The 16406-nt window shown below is 40.7% G+C and overlaps 1 protein-coding gene across 4 annotated transcripts in view; it reads right to left on the bottom strand.

The window, feature by feature from the left end:
• The window catches only part of POLH (DNA polymerase eta), a 35533-nt gene that overhangs the window by 7321 nt on the left and 11806 nt on the right, over positions 1-16406 (bottom strand). For all 4 annotated transcript variants that reach the window (XM_017547371.1, XM_017547372.1, XM_037745325.1 and 1 more), the window contains 5 exons: positions 9976-10145; positions 5476-5579; positions 2916-3035; positions 2202-2325; positions 1653-1718 (listed from right to left, as the gene is read on the bottom strand). In XM_017547371.1, the coding sequence (XP_017402860.1) occupies positions 1653-1718; positions 2202-2325; positions 2916-3035; positions 5476-5579; positions 9976-10145 (584 nt within the window). The remainder of the gene's footprint in view (positions 1-1652; positions 1719-2201; positions 2326-2915; positions 3036-5475; positions 5580-9975; positions 10146-16406) is intronic.

Here is a 16406-nt window from a genome sequence, read left to right as displayed (position 1 = left end):
GGTGAGCCGAGATCGTGCCATTGCACTCCAGCCTGGGTAACATGAGCGAAACTCCGTCTCAAAAAAAAGAGGTACAGATGGAGTACAATAAATTAAAAAAAAAAACAAACAAACAAACAAACAAAAAAAAAAAACAAAGGGGAAAGAAAAGCCCCAGGGGCTTATAGAGAGATGAGAACCAAGTGCCACCTAGTGGGCAAAAGCTGAACAGGGCAATAACACAAGTGGATCCAATCCCTCTCTGATGCCTACCAAAGGAACAAATATTTATCACCAATTCCAGCTAAAAAGTAACATGTAGTTTTGTACTATTGTAGATGAATGCTCATAGCAACATTATTCGTAATAGCCAAAAATGGAAACAACCCAAATGTCCATTCACTAATAAATGGATAAGCCAAATGTGGTATATACTAATACAATAGAGTATTATTCAGCCATAAAAAGGAGTAAGTACTGGCTGAGCACAGTGGCTCATACTTGTAATCCCAGCACTTTGAAACTGAGGCAGGAGAATCACAAGGTCCAGAGATCAAGACCATCCTGGCCAACATGGTGAAACCCCATGTCTACTAAATATACAAAAATTAGCTGGGCATGGCGAGTGCCTGTACTCCCAGCTACTCGGGAGGCTGAAGCAGGAGAATCACTTGAACTTGGGAGGTGGAGGGTGCAATGAGCCAAGATCACCCCACTACACTCTGGCTTGGTGACAGAGTGAAAGACTCTATCTCAAAAATAAAAAAAATAATAAAATAGTAAGTACCAATACATGCTACAATACAGCTGAATCTTGAAAACATGTTAAGTGAAAGACTTCAAGCCAGTCACAAAAGACCATGTATTTTGATTCCATTTATATGAAATGTCCAGATTAGTAAGTCCATAAAAACAAAAAGCAGTCTAGTGGTTGCCTAGGGCTCGGGGGTAGGTGGGAGAGAAATGGGGAATGACTGCTAATGGGTACAGGAAGTATGTGAAATGATAGATATGTTAATTTGCTACACTACAGTAACTATTTTACTATATCTATCCTGTATCATAATGTTGTAAACATCAAATATACACAATAAAATGTACTTAAAACTGCCACTATTGGCGGGGTGCAGTGGCTTACACCTGTAATCCCAGCACTGTGGGAGGCTGAGGTGGGCGGATCACCCGAGGTCAGGCATTCAAGACAAGCCTGGCCAATATGGTGAAACCCCACCTCTACTGAAAACACACACACAAAATTAGCCAGGTATGGTGCCTGCAATCCCAACTACTTGGAAGCCTGAGGCAGGAGAATCACTTGAATCTGGAGGCAGAGGTTGTAGTGAGCCAGGATCATGCCACTGCACTCCAGCCTGGGCAACAAGAGGAAAAACTCTGTCTTAAAAAAAAAAAAAGTCTTAGAGTTTCCTTAGCTGGAGTTCAAGACCAGCCTGAGCAACCTTGCAAGACCCTGTCTCTATAAAAATAAAAAACATGTAGCCAGTTGTAGTGGCATGCACCTGTAGTCCCTCCTACTCGGGAGGATAGCTTGAACCTGGGAGGTCGAGGTTCTATGCCAATACTCTCTTCTTTGTTCCCGTTCCATAAGGTAAAAAGAAGTTGATATGTAAATCGCAAAGCATACCCCACCCAGGAATAAAGAAAAAAAATCTTACATCATTTCGGTCTTTGGTCAGTCTCTCCTCTAGTTCCTGGGCTAACTGCAACAGCCACCATTGTACCTAAAAAAGTATTGAGACTTCATCTTTCATTTAAATACTCGTAATCTATTAAGAACTAGATGGTGGATTTGTTATTTTTATGTCCCCCATAATCAAAGGATCAGCAGATCATAGAAATGTTATCATTCCTTCTGTCCTGCCCTAGCTCAAGCCTTTCATTTTATTTTCCTGCTGGTATGCCATCATGTGACTTTCAAGCATGTTCCAGCTCTGAGAAAAAGACAAGACCCAAACTTGAAGTATGATATCCTAGGCTTTCGAAGTCCCCATCTACTAAATGAGAAATTCCATTTTATTTCAATGGAAGAAAGGGAAAAAAGTAATAAATCATAAACTAGTCAATTTTCAACCCAAGGAAAGAACATCTGTTTTCTTCAAACTTTATAAAGGTCTCCTCGAACCTATTAAACCTTCCACAGCTACCAAAACCTACTTGTTGACCCCTTTAAAAGAGGTAGTATTCTGTTAAGAATGCCTGCTTACCTGTTCCCGAGTAACAAGAGCTGTTTTTCCTGGGAAGTTCTTACTACAGCCAATGGTTTTGGGTAGATGCCTGGGTTTAACTGGATCATGTTCAATCCCTCGGCACATGGCATACAGCCAAGACCTAATAAGACCAGCAAAAAACGTTAAGGTGAAATTAAATGGTTATTCTTGTTAAAACTAAATAACTATATTATACTGCCCTTTTATCCTTTTCATGAAAAAGGAAAACCTTGTCCAAAATTTACTGGACCTCTGACAGAACTTCTGCCCTTCTCAATGAATTCCAGTGCAGAATATGGATAATGAGAACACTGGTTCTGCTTTCTAAAGCCAAATCATCATTTGTATTTTTGGAAAAATGCCAAGCAAGCCACTGAATCACATCCCCAAGTGTGTGTGTGTGTTTGCTACGGCATTAAACACAAAGATTTTAAGAGAATATAGCATCTCAGGATGCAAGAACGATGCAATTAGTATATACCCAGGCATGAAAGTAACAAATCCTATCAACCACCAAGGTACATGGAAAGAACTACTCTAGACTGATAGGCCATAGTAACCCAAGATTTTAAAGCAAGAAGGACCGGTGAAATTATCTCAAGAAACAAATGTTAACCTAAATATAGGTGTTGATTTTACTAGATGCTTTTGTCTATATTTGAATGTAGCATCTCCATAAAGGTTATGATTAAAAAAATATGAATCACTTACCCATTCTTCTCCCCAAAATGACTTTGGAGCTGGGATTCAGTGAACTGGGTCAATTCACCCATGTATTCTACCCCTAGGATCTCAATGACAGAGGCCCCTAGCTTTCCTCCAAGACTACGGCTGATAACAAAGGAGACAAAGAATAGATAGGTCACATCATAATTATCTAATTAGCTGCAAACATAAGACATTCTGCTTTTGTAAGTAGCTCTCCAAAAGGTTCAGGACAAATGAGAGCATATATTCTGGGAATTCAGTTACTCTGGGGGTTAGAATTTGAGGATAAGATTAACAATAACATAACCAAAAGGTTAGAGTCCTCGATTAACTATCAAGCAAACCATATATAAAACTTTCAATTGTACAACACCTGCTGTCCTATTTGGGGATTAAAATTCCAAACACAAAATAAATCCCTTCCATGCCTAAAATTTAAGAATATGTAATCTGGCCAGGCACAGTGGCTCAGCCTATAATCCCAGCACTTTGGGAAGCCAAAGTGGGGAAACTGCTTGAGTCCAGGAGTTTGAGACCAGCCTGGGCAACAAAGTAAGACCCCCAATTCTACAAAAAAAATTAAAGCCAGGTGCGGTGGCTCACCCCTGTAGTCCCAGCACTTTGAGAGGCCGAAGCAAGTAGATCACTTGAGCCCAGGAGTTTGAGAACAGCCTGAACAGCATGGCAAAACCTTGTCTCTACAAAAAATTAGTTGGTGTGGTGTTATGCACCTGTAGTCCAAGCTACTCAGGAGGCTGAGGTGGGAGGATCACTTGGGCCCAGGAGGCAGAGCTTACAGTGAGCTGAGATTGTGCCACTGTACTCCAGCAAATTAAATGGGCATAGTCGCATGTGCTTGTGGTTCCAGGTACTTGGGAGGCTGAGGCAGGAGGATTGCTTGAGCCCAGGAGGTTGAGACTGCGGTGAGCTCTAATTGTACAACTGCACTCCAGTCTGGGAGACAGAGCAAGACTCTGACTCAAAGGGAAAAAAAAGGAATATGTAACCTAAACTTATCCTTAAGAACACAGTCGGTTGGGCGTGGTGGCTCATGCCTGTAATCCCAGCACTTTGGGAGGCCAAGGCAGATGGATCACTTGAGGCCAAGAGACCAGCCTGGCCAAAATGCTGAAACCTCGTCTTTACTAAAAATACAAAAATTAGTCAGGCATGATGGTGTGCGACTGTAGTCTCAGCTACTTGGGAGGCTGAGGCAAGAGAATCACTTGAACCCAGGAGGTGGAGGCTGCAGTGAGCCAAGATCATGCCACTGCACTCCAGCCTAGGCAACAGGGAGAGACTCCATCTCAAAAAAACAAAAGAACATAGTGAAAATTCTTTTGCCTAGCCTTTGAGGTTCCCTGTAATCTGTCTGTAACCCATTTTTTCAGTCTATTTCCATTATCTTCCTCAATATGGTGCAGCTAAATTACTTTAGGTTCTAGTTCACTGAAAATATCTCATACTTTCTTCTCTTTGTGCTAAAAAGTTCTCCAAATCAGTATTGCTTTGCTGTTCTTGTCTGACTCCAAATTGTACCAAAATTCAAAACAAAATCCCATGCCTTTTTATAAATCCTCTTCCAAATTTTTCTTTTGTGAACTTTGTTCTACCTGCACAATTCCTTTAGCAATTATGCAGTCTTATGACAGCACTTTCACTATTGCTTTTTACCTTGTCCCTTCTACAATATTATAAGTCCTTGTCAAGGCTACACAACTAGTAGGCACAACCTGTTCATTTGACTTGGCTGCTTCTCTTTTGCCTACTTTGGGAACTGAAATTCAGCAGCCCTGAACACCTTGATTTGCTGTTAGAGGAAAGAAAAGAAGTAAAATTCCTATTTGTTACTTAGTAACAGATGAATAAAAAGTCTAGAGGGAAGTTAACCATATAGCTAAAACTTGGTTTATTTATTTATTTTTTATAGAGATGGGATCTCACTATGTTGCTCACACTGGTTTTGACCTCCTGGGCTCAAGTGACCCACCCACCCTGGCCTCCCAAAATGCTGGGACTACAGGTGTGAGTCACCACACCTGGCTCATTTTTTAAAAATTCAGGATTAAGTTATCTGCCACAGACAACCCAGAATTGAAGGTTCATTAAAAGTCTCAGTGTGGCTAGGTGCAGTGGCTCACGCTTGTAAGCCCAGCATTTTGGGAATCACCGGAGGTCAGGAGTTTGAGAGCACCCTGGCCAACATGGTGAAACCCGTCTCTACTAAAATTACAAAAATTAACTGGGCATGGTGGGAGCCTGTAATTCAGCTACTCAGGAGACTGAGGCAGGAGAATCGCTTGAACCCGGGAGGCAGAGGTTGCAGGGAGCCAACACTGTGCCACTGCACTTCAGCCTGGGCAACAAGAGCAAAACTCTTTCAAAATAAATAAATAAAAATAAAAGTCTCAGTGAGTGTTTCAAAATGTTCTGTGTTATCTTACTTCTAACTGGTACCTATTTCCCCTGGCTCCAGTCCTTTATTAGTAACACAAGAAACTATAACCAGAGAGTTTCTACACAGGGATATAATTGAAATTTAAGGTGCTGCCTGAATACTTACATTTTACGAATGGGCATTTGGCTGAAGAGCTTTGGGACTGACCCATGTGAAACCAGGGTTTGGCGGTTGGGCTTGTTTAATCCACAGGCCAGTTTTGCCAGGACCTGAAAGCATGCAAAGTGTAAAAACCTCATTACTGTCAACCCACCATAGTTGGTGAATATAATCATAATCACACACACACACACACACAGAGAGCTTAATGGCTGTAACAGATGGTTTCTACATTAAAAACAAAAACAAAACCAGAAACTAAGACACCTCTAAAACTTGGTATCCCACAACATCCCAGTGAGAACATAACACAATATCATTATCCTCATTGTTTTTCCCATATCTCTCCCGTTCTCAGTTTTTCTCTAGTCAATTTTTCCTTCCCATTTAATCCAACTTCAAGAGGTTTGAAAAGTAGAGAAACTGCAGGAGAAACTCAAGCAAGATGCATTTCTCAGTGTGTTTACATAAACATGCTGAAATAAACTTATTTTACCCTACCCCATTTACATTTCTTGATTAATAGTTGGTCCATTTTGAGTGCCCAATTTAACACAAATTATCATAATTTGTTATCTGTTAGAGATTGGGCTCAAAAATCATCCTACAATAGCAAACGCCTTCTTATATTACAAATATCACTTAAAAAATGAAAAAACCGAAATCCTTGAGAATTCTTTAGCACTTTCCTTTTTTGAGAGGAGTCTTGCTCTGTCACTAGGCTGGAGTGCAGTGGTGCAATCTCAGCTCACTGCGACCTACGCTACCCAGGTTCAAGTGATTCTCCTGCTTCAGCCTCCCGAGTAGCTGGGACTACACACCGAAGCCACCACACCCACCTAATTGTTGTATTTTTAGTAGAGACGGGGTTTCACCATGTTGGTCAGGATGATCTCGATCTCTTGACCTCGTGATCTGCCTGCCTTGGGCTCCCAAGAGAACTTTTTTTTTTTGGAGACGGAGTCTTGCTCTGTTGCCACGCTGGAGCGCAGTGGTGCAGTCTCGGCTCACTGCAACCTCCGCTTCCCAGGTTCAAGTGATTCTTCCACCTCAGCCTCCTGAGTAGCTGGGACTACAGGTGCGTGCCAAACACCTGGCTAATTTTTGTATTTTCAGTAGAGATGTGTTGGCCAGGATGGTCTCGATCTTTTGACCTTGTGATCCACCCGCCTCAGCCTCCCAAAGTGCTGGGATTACAGGCGTGAGCCACCATGCCCGCCCCCCTTTTTTTTTGAGATGGAGTTTTGCTCTTGTTGCCCAGCATGGAGTGAAATGGTGCAATCTCGGCTCACCACAACCTCCGCCACCTGGGTTCAAGTGGTTCTCCTGCCTCAGCCTCCCAGGTACCTGGGATTACAGGTGCCCACCACCATGCCCAGCTAATTTTGTATTTTTAGTAGAGATGGGATTTCTCCATGTTGGTAAGGCTGGTTTTGAGCTCCCAACCTCAGGTGATCCAGTGCCTCCCAAAGTGCTGGGATTACACACATGAGCCACTGCACCTGGCCAAGAGAACTCTTTCTAAAACACTTAAATGGTATCACTTTGCAACTATAAAAATATAATCTTAAAAATATTTTTATATAACTTAAAAATAATTATATTTTTATATTTATGTTTCAAAATATAAAATTATTAAATTCATTACAGAGATTCTTTAGGAACTTCTACTAGGCGACATTTAGTATGGTTTAAATTACATTGAAGCTATTGTTTTCTTTCCCTTCATCCAATCAGGAAAAAAACCAAAAAACAAAAAAACTCAGATGGGTAGTTTGGCAACTTTCCTTGTAGTAAAGGGAGTAGGAGGAGAAGGTATCAACCAGGGATAATCAGCCACTGCCTAATTACTGAGCTTTGGTCAGAAGGGGATAAAGGTCCTGGGCTCTTGCTACACTTTATTCATAATTAATCAAAAACCAGTTATTCTGCTCCTGGATTGCTGAGAATTGTCTGTGTACCCTAAATTAAAATAGTGGTCTAAATTAATAAAATTTTATTATTCCCTTTATTGCTCTCCTAAGAAAACAGGAAATAGGCAAAAGCATAAAATACCCAGACAACTCCACATAACAAGATAATACAAAAATATTCAGCAAGTGGCCAGTCGCATGGATCACCTGAGGTCAGGAATTTGAGACCAGCCTGGCCAATATGGTGAAACCCTGTCTCCAGTAAAAATACAAAAATTAGCCAGTGTGGTGGTGCATACCTATAATCCCAGCTACTCAGGAGGCTGAGGCAGAAGAATCACCTGAACCCAGGAGGTAGAGGCTGCAGCAAGCCAAGATTGGGCCACTGGACTCTACCCTGGGCAACGGAGTGAGACTCAATCTCAAAAAACAAATAAATAAATAAAATTTAGCAAGTGAAAATAAAAGAGATTAATGAAATAGATTAATGTATGCAAGTTCAAAGACTAGCCTCCTTTTTTCCACAGACAGTTGAATCATTAAGGAAATACTGTCATCCCTCAATATCTGCAGGGGATTGATTCTAAGACCCCCAGTGAATACTAAAATCCCAAGTCCTGTAAAGAAGATGTACAAGTCCCACAATATAAAATAGTGTAGTGTTTGCATATAACATTTGTATATCCACCTGTATATTTTATATCATCTCTAATTACTTATAACACATATGATGTACAATATAAATGCTATATAAATAGTTCTTATAGTATACTGTTCTTGTTTTTTTTTTCCGAGATGGAGTCTTGCTCTTGTCGCCCAGGCTGGATGATCGTGGCTCACTGCATCCTAGGTTCAAGCAATTCTGCCTTAGCCTCCAGAGTAGCTGGAATTACAGGCGCCTACCACCACGCCTGGCCAATTTTTATATTTTGAGTAGAGATGGGATTTCGCCATGTTGGCCAGGCTGGTCTCAAACTCCTGACCTTGTGATCCACCTGCCTCGGTCTCCCAAAGTGCTGTGATTACAGGCATGAGTGCCTGGCCTTTTTTGTTGTTGTTGTTTTTTCAATTTTTTTTGGGTGAGACGGAGTCTCACTCTGTCACCCAGGGTGGAGTGCAGTGGTTCAATCTCAGCTCACTGCAACCTCCACCTCCTGGGTTTTTAAGCACTTCTCTGCCTCAGACTCCCAAGTAGCTGGGATTACAGGTACATGCTACCACACCTGGATAATTTTTATATTTTTAGTAGAGATGGGGTTTCACCATCTTGTCCAGGTTGGTCTTGAACTCATGACCTCGTGATCCACCTACCTCGGCCTCGTGCTTGGATTACAGGCATAAGCCACTGTGCCCAACTTTTTTTTTTTTTTTTTTTGGACAGTCTCACTCTGCTCTCCAGTCTGGAGTGCAATGGTGGGATCTTGGCTCACTGTAACCTCCACCTCCCAGGTTCAAGCAATTCTCCTTCCTCAACCCCCAAAGTATCTGGGACTCCAGGTGTGTGCCACAGTGCCCAGCTAATTTTTTCATAGTTTTGGGAGAGATGTGTTTTACCATGCTGCCTAGGCTTGTCTCAAACTCTTCAGTTCAGGTGATCTGCCTGCCTTGACCTCCCAAAGTGGTGGGATTACTGGTGTGAGCCACTGCGCCTGGACTTGTTTTTTCATATGTATAATTCTGTATTGTTGTATTGGGCCTTTTAATTTTTTAAAAAATATTTTTGACCCATGTGTGGTTGAATCCTCAGATATGAAACTTGCAGATACAGTGGGCCAACTGTCATTTAAATGCCACTAAATAAATAAGCATTAGTTGTAATTTTTTAGCCTTTTTTTTTTTTTTAAGACAGAGTTTTGCTCTGTTGCCCAGGCTGGAGTGCAGTGGTGCGATCTTGGTTCACCACAACCTCTGCCTCCTGGGTTCAGGCAATTCTCCTGCCTTAGCCTCCTGAGTAGCCCCGCTATAGGTGCATGCCACCATGCCTAGCTTTTTTTTTTTTTAGTAAAGATGATGTTTTACCATACTGATTAGGCTGGTCCCAAACTCCTGACCTCAGGTGATCTACCTGCCTCGGCCTCCCAAAGTGCTAGGATTACAAGCATGACCCACCAAGCCCAGCCTTCAGCTTGCTTCTTAGTAAAGTACATATTTCATGTCCATTTCCATGTTATATAATTACTTATGCTTTGATTTGGGCCTCAACATGAATTTTAAACAGAAATCCATTCAAAGTATATGTGTAACAATTTTTTTTTTTTTTTGAGACAGTCTGTCATCCAGGCTGAAGTGCAGTGGCATGATCTTGGCTCACTGCAGCTTCAACCTCCCAGACTCAGCTGATCCTCCCACCTCAGCCTCCTGAGTAGCTGGGACTGTAGGTGTGCACCACCATGCCTGGCTAATTTTTTGTAGAGACAGGGGTTTCAACATGTTGCCCAGGCTGCTCTGGAACTCCGGGGTTCAAGCAATCCATCCACATAGGCGTGTGCCACTGAATCCAGCCTATGTGTAATAATTTAAATGTCCCACTATCCTTGCTGTATTTGACTAAGGATATCAATGTTTCTCTTTGAAATCTACTATTAGCCTTCACCTTATTGTGTGAAATTCCAGCTGAACACTGAAAACCAGTCTCTCTCTCTATGGCTGCTCTCATTTCCTCCACAATCACTGCTCCCACGGTGAGCTGCAGGTCTGGAGAGGTGAGGTTATCAGTCTGAAGTGAATCGAGCCATTGAAATAAGCCTTGTTTTCGCATCCCCTCTGAAATGAATTAAGAAGTCACATTTAGACATTAAACGCTTAGATTACAGGTATTGAGATATGTAAGCTTCCACAAAAAGTGGCAGACAGTTTAGAAGATTAATTACAAGAGAGATCAATTTCTCTTTCACAGTGATTCTCGCAGCTTAGCTTCAGCATAGGCTGAATTTTATAGTGCTAATGTACAATAAATATTTTGTATTAATATCATCTTTCATGAGCAATGATTTAAAAACACACTTTTTGCCAGGCATGGTGGCTCACATCTGTAATCCCAACACTTTCCAAGGCAGGTGGATCACCTGAGGTCAGGAGTTCAAGAGCAGCCTAGCCAATGTGGTGAAACCCCCAACTCTACTAAAAATACATCATTAGCTGGGCATGGTGGCAGATGCCTGTAATCCCAGCTGCTCGGGAGGCTGAAGCAGGAGAATCACTTGAACCCAGGAGGCAGAGGTTGCAGTGAGCCAGGATTATGCCACTGCACTCAAGCCTGGGTAACACAGCAAGACTTCATCTCAAACAAACAAACAAACAAACAAACATTTATCTCCCCAGTTCTCTTGAATTTTCTTCCTCTTACTTCCCGTTGAACATCTCCAAGAATTATATATTTTTTCAATTAGAAAATATTTAGAATTAACTCGTTTTAATATAAACATCAACCTTTACATGGTTTTGGAGGTAGATTCATTGCGTAGCTTAAAATCCACTCCGAGGCACTAGATTTATTCCCCTGACAAGCTGTTTTAAGTTAGATGTTGCTTTGGACTTTGAACCTTGAAAATATCTTATGCTGAGTACATGCAACTCTTTAGCTCTATCCCCAGACTTACACTCTAATCGTTCAGCTCTACCTCCCTACAGAAGAACTTTTTAGTTTCTAACTAAACATAACTAAAATCAAACTTTATCTTACTTCTCAAATGTTCTTTTCCCAACCAACCCCCTATTTCTATTAAAGACTTAAAATCCACATTACTATTGGCTTATTTTCTCTCTTTTATCCCTCATTAGGCAGCCGTTTATTTGGTCAACAAAGCCTACTTTAAAATATTTCACAAATCCATTGCAACCCACCCTGTTTTATTCAGGTTTTCTTTATTCTTGCCTAAGCCACTTTAACTCTGAAACTATCCTCTCTCTCTCTGAATACATTCTACACAATGGTTCCAACTTAAATATTGTTAAATACCAATGCTATCCAACTCATCCCCCATTCAAAACTGCCATTGGCTTTCCACACCTACAGAATAAAGTATCAACTCTATAAACCGTCTCAGTTTATCTCCCACTAATCTCCTACTAGTCTCAAGTTTGTTATCTCCTTACAATTTCCTGAACATACCATGTTTCTACCTTAAAACATCATTTATTCTGTAAGCGCTTACTCCTTAACTCTGTTCCTCTTTCCTTTGCTTAAACATATGTATACTTTAGGGCTTATTGCAAGTTTATCTATCATCATGAAGTCCTCTCCTTCAACTATTCCAGCTAGCTTTCTAGTACCTCATTAAAATCTTTTACCGGCTGGGTGCGGTAGCTCATGCCTGTAATCCTAGCACTTTGGGAGGCTGAGGAGGGCGAATCACAAGGTCAGGAGATCAAGATCATCCTGGCCATGGTAAAACCGTGTCTCTCCTAAAATACAAAAAATTAGCCAGGCTTGGTGGCGCGCACCTGTAGTCCCAGCACCTTAAGAGGCTGAGGCAGGGGAATCACTTAAACCCAGGAGACGGAGGTTGCAGTGAGCTGAGATCATGCCACTGCACTCCAGCCTGGCGACAGAGAAAGACCCCGTCTCAAAAAAAAAAAAAAAAAAAGTCTTTTACCTTTTATCTGCAATAGGAAATAGACATAATTGTTTTATTTTCTTTTGTTTTTGAGATGGAGTCACACTCTATCATCCAGGTTAGAGTGCAGTGGTATGATCTTGGTTCACTTATACTAGTACAAATTGTTTTAAATGATGAATGATTTAATAGTATTTATTGTTCTTAATATGTGCAAGCCTTGGTGTTTCAGGAAAATAGATAATAAAAAAAAAAGAAAAGAAAAAACACCACATGTAAACCATTGTGCTGAGGAACTTTATTAAAAAAAAAAATATATATATATATATATATGTGTGTGTATATATATATATGTGTGTGTGTATATATATATATATATGTATATATATATATATAACAAACAAACAAAAACAAAAAACTACCTTTTGGACCTGGCCAAAAATGGTGAGACCCCATCTCTACTAAAAATACAAAAATTAGCCGGGTGTGGTGGCATGAGCCTGTAATCCCAGCTACTCAGGAAGCTGAGGCAGGAGAATTGCTTAAACCTGGGAGACAGAGGTTGCAGTGAGCCAAGATTGCACTACTGCACTCCAGCCTGGGTGACAGAGCGAGACATCGTCTCAAGGAAAAACTATTGAGGCCGAGCACGGTGGCTACGCCTGTAATCCCAGAACTCTTGGAGGCCCAGGGGGGTGATCATCTGAGGTCAGGAGTTTAAGACCAGCCTGACCAACATGGAGAAACCCCATCTCCACTAAAAACCCAAAACTAGCTGGGCGTTGTGGCACATGCCTGTAATCCCAGCTACTCGGGAGGCTGAGGCAGGAGAATCGCTTGAACCTGGGAGGTAGAAATTGCAGCAAGCTGAGATTGTGCCATTGCACTCCATCCTGGGCAACAAGAGCAAAACCCTGTCTTAAAAACAAAACAATCTTTTGGCCAGGCAACCTTCACCTCCTACGATCAAGCAATCCTCCCACCTCAGCCTCCCAATTAGTAGGATTATAGGCATATGCCAACATGCCCAGCTAATTTGTATTTTTTGTAGAGATGGAGTTTCACCATGTCACCCAGGCTGGTGGTCTCAAACTCCTGGACTTAAACAATCTTCCCACCTTCCCACCCCCAGCCTTGGTCTCCCAAAGTGATGAAATTACAGGCATGAGCCACCGTGTATGGCCATAGGAAGTAGAGCAAAATTGTTAAAAGAATATTCTGCAGTCAAGCAGGGTTCAAATATTGGCTTCATAAACTACTGAACATATGACTCTGGACAAGTTACATACTTCTGTAAGCTTCCATTTCCTTGTCTATAAACTGTACTTCATATAGCTGTTATAAGGGTTAAAAGTTTATTATTATTATTACTATTTTTGAGATGGAGTTGCTCTGTTGCCCAGGCTAAAGTGCAGTGATATGATCTCACCTCATTGCAATCTCCACCTCCTGGGTTCAAGCACTTCTCTTGCCTCAGCCTCCCAAGTAGCTGGGATTACAGGTGCTGGACACTAGGCCCTGCTAATTTTTATATTTTTAGTAGAGATGAGGTTTCACCATGTTGGCCAGGCTAGTCTTGAATACCTGGCCTCAGGGGATCCACCTGCCTTGACCTCCTAAAGTGCTGAGATTCCAGGCATAAGCCACCACACCCAGCCAACAGATAGGTTTTTGTTTTTGTTTTGAGACGGAGTTTTGCTCTTGTCCAGGTTGAAACGCAATGGTGCAATCTTGGCTCACTGCAACCTCTGCCTCCAGGGTTCAAGCTATTCTCCTGCCTCAGCCTCCCAAGTAGCTGGGATTACAGGCGCCCGCCATCATGCTTGACTTTCTTTTTTTTTGTATTTTTAGTAGAGAAAAATACAATTTTTCTCCATTTTGGCAGGCTGGTCTCAAACTCCTGACCTCAAGTGATCCACCCACCTTGGCCTCCCAATGTGCTGGGATTACAGGCATAAGCCACCATGCCTGGCCAAAAGTTAGTTTTTAAAAATAAAGTTCCTCAGCACAGCGGCTTGTGCATATATATATATATATATATATATAATATATTTGGTTTGTTTGTTTGTTTTAGACGGAGTCTTGCTCTGTCACCAGGCTGGACTGCAGTGGCGTGATCTCAGCTCCCGGCAACCTCTGTCTCAAGGGTTCAAGTGATTCCCCTGCCTCAGTCTCCTGAGTACCTGGGACTACAGGCGTGCACCACCAGGCCCAGCTAATTTTTTGTATTTTAGTAGAGACGGGGTTTCACCATGGCCATGATGGTCTCAATCTCCTGACCTCGTGATTTACCTGCCTCAGCCTCCCAAAGTGCTGAGATTACAGGTGTAAGCCACTGTGCCTGGCCTATTTTCTTTTTTTAATCTATTTTCCTGAAACACCAAGGCTTGCACATAAGAACAACAAATACTATTAAAACATTCATCATTTAAAACAATTTATACTAGACATATTAGCTTTGGGAAATAAAATTATGAATAACATCATAATTGTGTGACTTTCTGCATCTTTTTAAACAGAGCTAAATTTTTTTTGCTTTAGATTTTTTTCATCATTGCTCTCCTGGATTGGGTAATTTTGCAATCCTGTTGCAATGTTGATTTTAAATTTGATTCTTTATCTGTATCAACTAACAGGACCACTGAAGATAAGCAGAATTCCCTTATTTCCCTGCAATGCTTTTTACCTTTCCTCTAGTTGATAAAATCTATAAAATTTCGGTTTTTCTTCAGTACCATGAAATGGACTGCAGGAAGTATTTCACGTAGTTCTTGGTGTTAAATGCCCATGAAAGCTGAGAAAAAGACTTTGCTTTTCATGTCAAATTATCTTGGCACACCACTGTGGAAATGAATTGCCACCACACACACCCTGGCCTGAAAAGTGGGGATCTACTTGTTTACTTTCTATTCTATATCATTGATCTATGGGTTTTATCAATACCAAACATCCCTAGTTACTATAAATTTATAGTTGAATCTTAAAATCTGGTAGCATGTCTTCCAACGTAGTTCTTTTTCAAAGTTGTTTGGCTATTCCACATTCTTTGCGTTTCCATGAGAATTTTAGAATCAGTTTGTCAATTTCTATGGGATTTTGGAAGGGACTGCAATGAATCTATATGTAAATTTGGGGAGAATCGAGCACTAATAATATTTAGTCTTTTGATTCGCGAGGCTAGTATAATCTCTCCAGTGAATTTTATATTCTTTAATGATAATAAATATATGATCATTATGAGATAAAGCCAGGCATAGGGGCACATACCTGTAGTTCCAGCTACTTGAGAGGCTGAAGTGGGAGGATCACTTGAGCCCATAAGTTCGAGGCTAACATGGGCAACGTAGCGAGACCTTATCTCAAAAATAATTATTATAAAATTGTTTTCTAAGGCCAAGTGTGATGGCTCAACCCTATATCTTAATCTTGGCACTTTGTGACACTGAAGTGGGAAAACTGCTTGAGGCCAGGAACTTAAGACCAGCCTGGGCAACACAGTGAGACCTTGTCTCTATGTTTTTATAATAATAAAGAAATGAATTAAGAGAAAGCAAAAGGAAAAGAAAAAGTTCTTAGCTCACAAGCTAGTTACAAAATGGCAATGATGGGAAAGTTTTCACCTTGGCAATTTCTGAGAAGTACTTTAAATCCTACTATTTAAACTTCATACACAAATAACTATTTTAGAAAATACAATGTTGCAAATGCAGGAGAGCTGAGCATGATTACTAGCTCTTAATCCATTAAGAGGCAAGGTGGAATGAAAAGCTCAGTACTAAGGTATTACAAATACCTGCCTCCCTTCTTAGATTTGAAATATGTTGTATCCAGAAAAAATGATTTCTGGAAGGTTATATCCACTTAGATCAGCTAATTTCTGTCATCAGTTTTTTGTGGTTGCACAAATCAAAAATTCAGGAATATGATAGGTCAATGTCAATATTTCCTAGACATTGCATTGTTCTGAACATTACATATAATAAAATGTCACTGCATTTGGGAGCTTAATATTTAAGTTGGACACACTAATGTAATAGACACAAGGCACACAGAAATAGATTTCTCTAAAAACATGGGCATTTAAAAAAAAAAAAAACCGTACACAGGTAAGAAACCTAAGTACAGAAGAAAGAGGAACATGCCCCCCTGAGTTAACATTCAACCATCAAGGAAGGTATATACCATCTTCAGCTAGAGATAAGAGAACACCAACAATTCTCTGCAGCAAAAACCAACATAATATGTAAGACTAGTTCTAATTCTGAGGTATGTAGATTTCAAAGGGTTTGTGAATCTCCTGAAAACTGCATGCAAAATTGTCTTATGCGCAGATATATTTTTTTCGGAGGCACGCATGGGTCTATAGCTTTCAACAAATTTTGAAGATTAAGTAATTCTCAAACTTTAAAGAGCCACAGATTTAAGGCATTATAAAACCAATTCCAAATGTTTATTTAAAAAAAAAAAA

The sequence above is a fragment of the Cebus imitator genome, unplaced genomic scaffold (assembly GCF_001604975.1).
Source record: "Cebus imitator isolate Cc_AM_T3 unplaced genomic scaffold, Cebus_imitator-1.0 Scaffold197, whole genome shotgun sequence".
NCBI lineage: Eukaryota > Metazoa > Chordata > Mammalia > Primates > Cebidae > Cebus > Cebus imitator.
The sequence above is the reverse complement of the archived record's forward strand: the minus strand, read 5'-3'. Positions and strand labels throughout refer to the sequence as shown.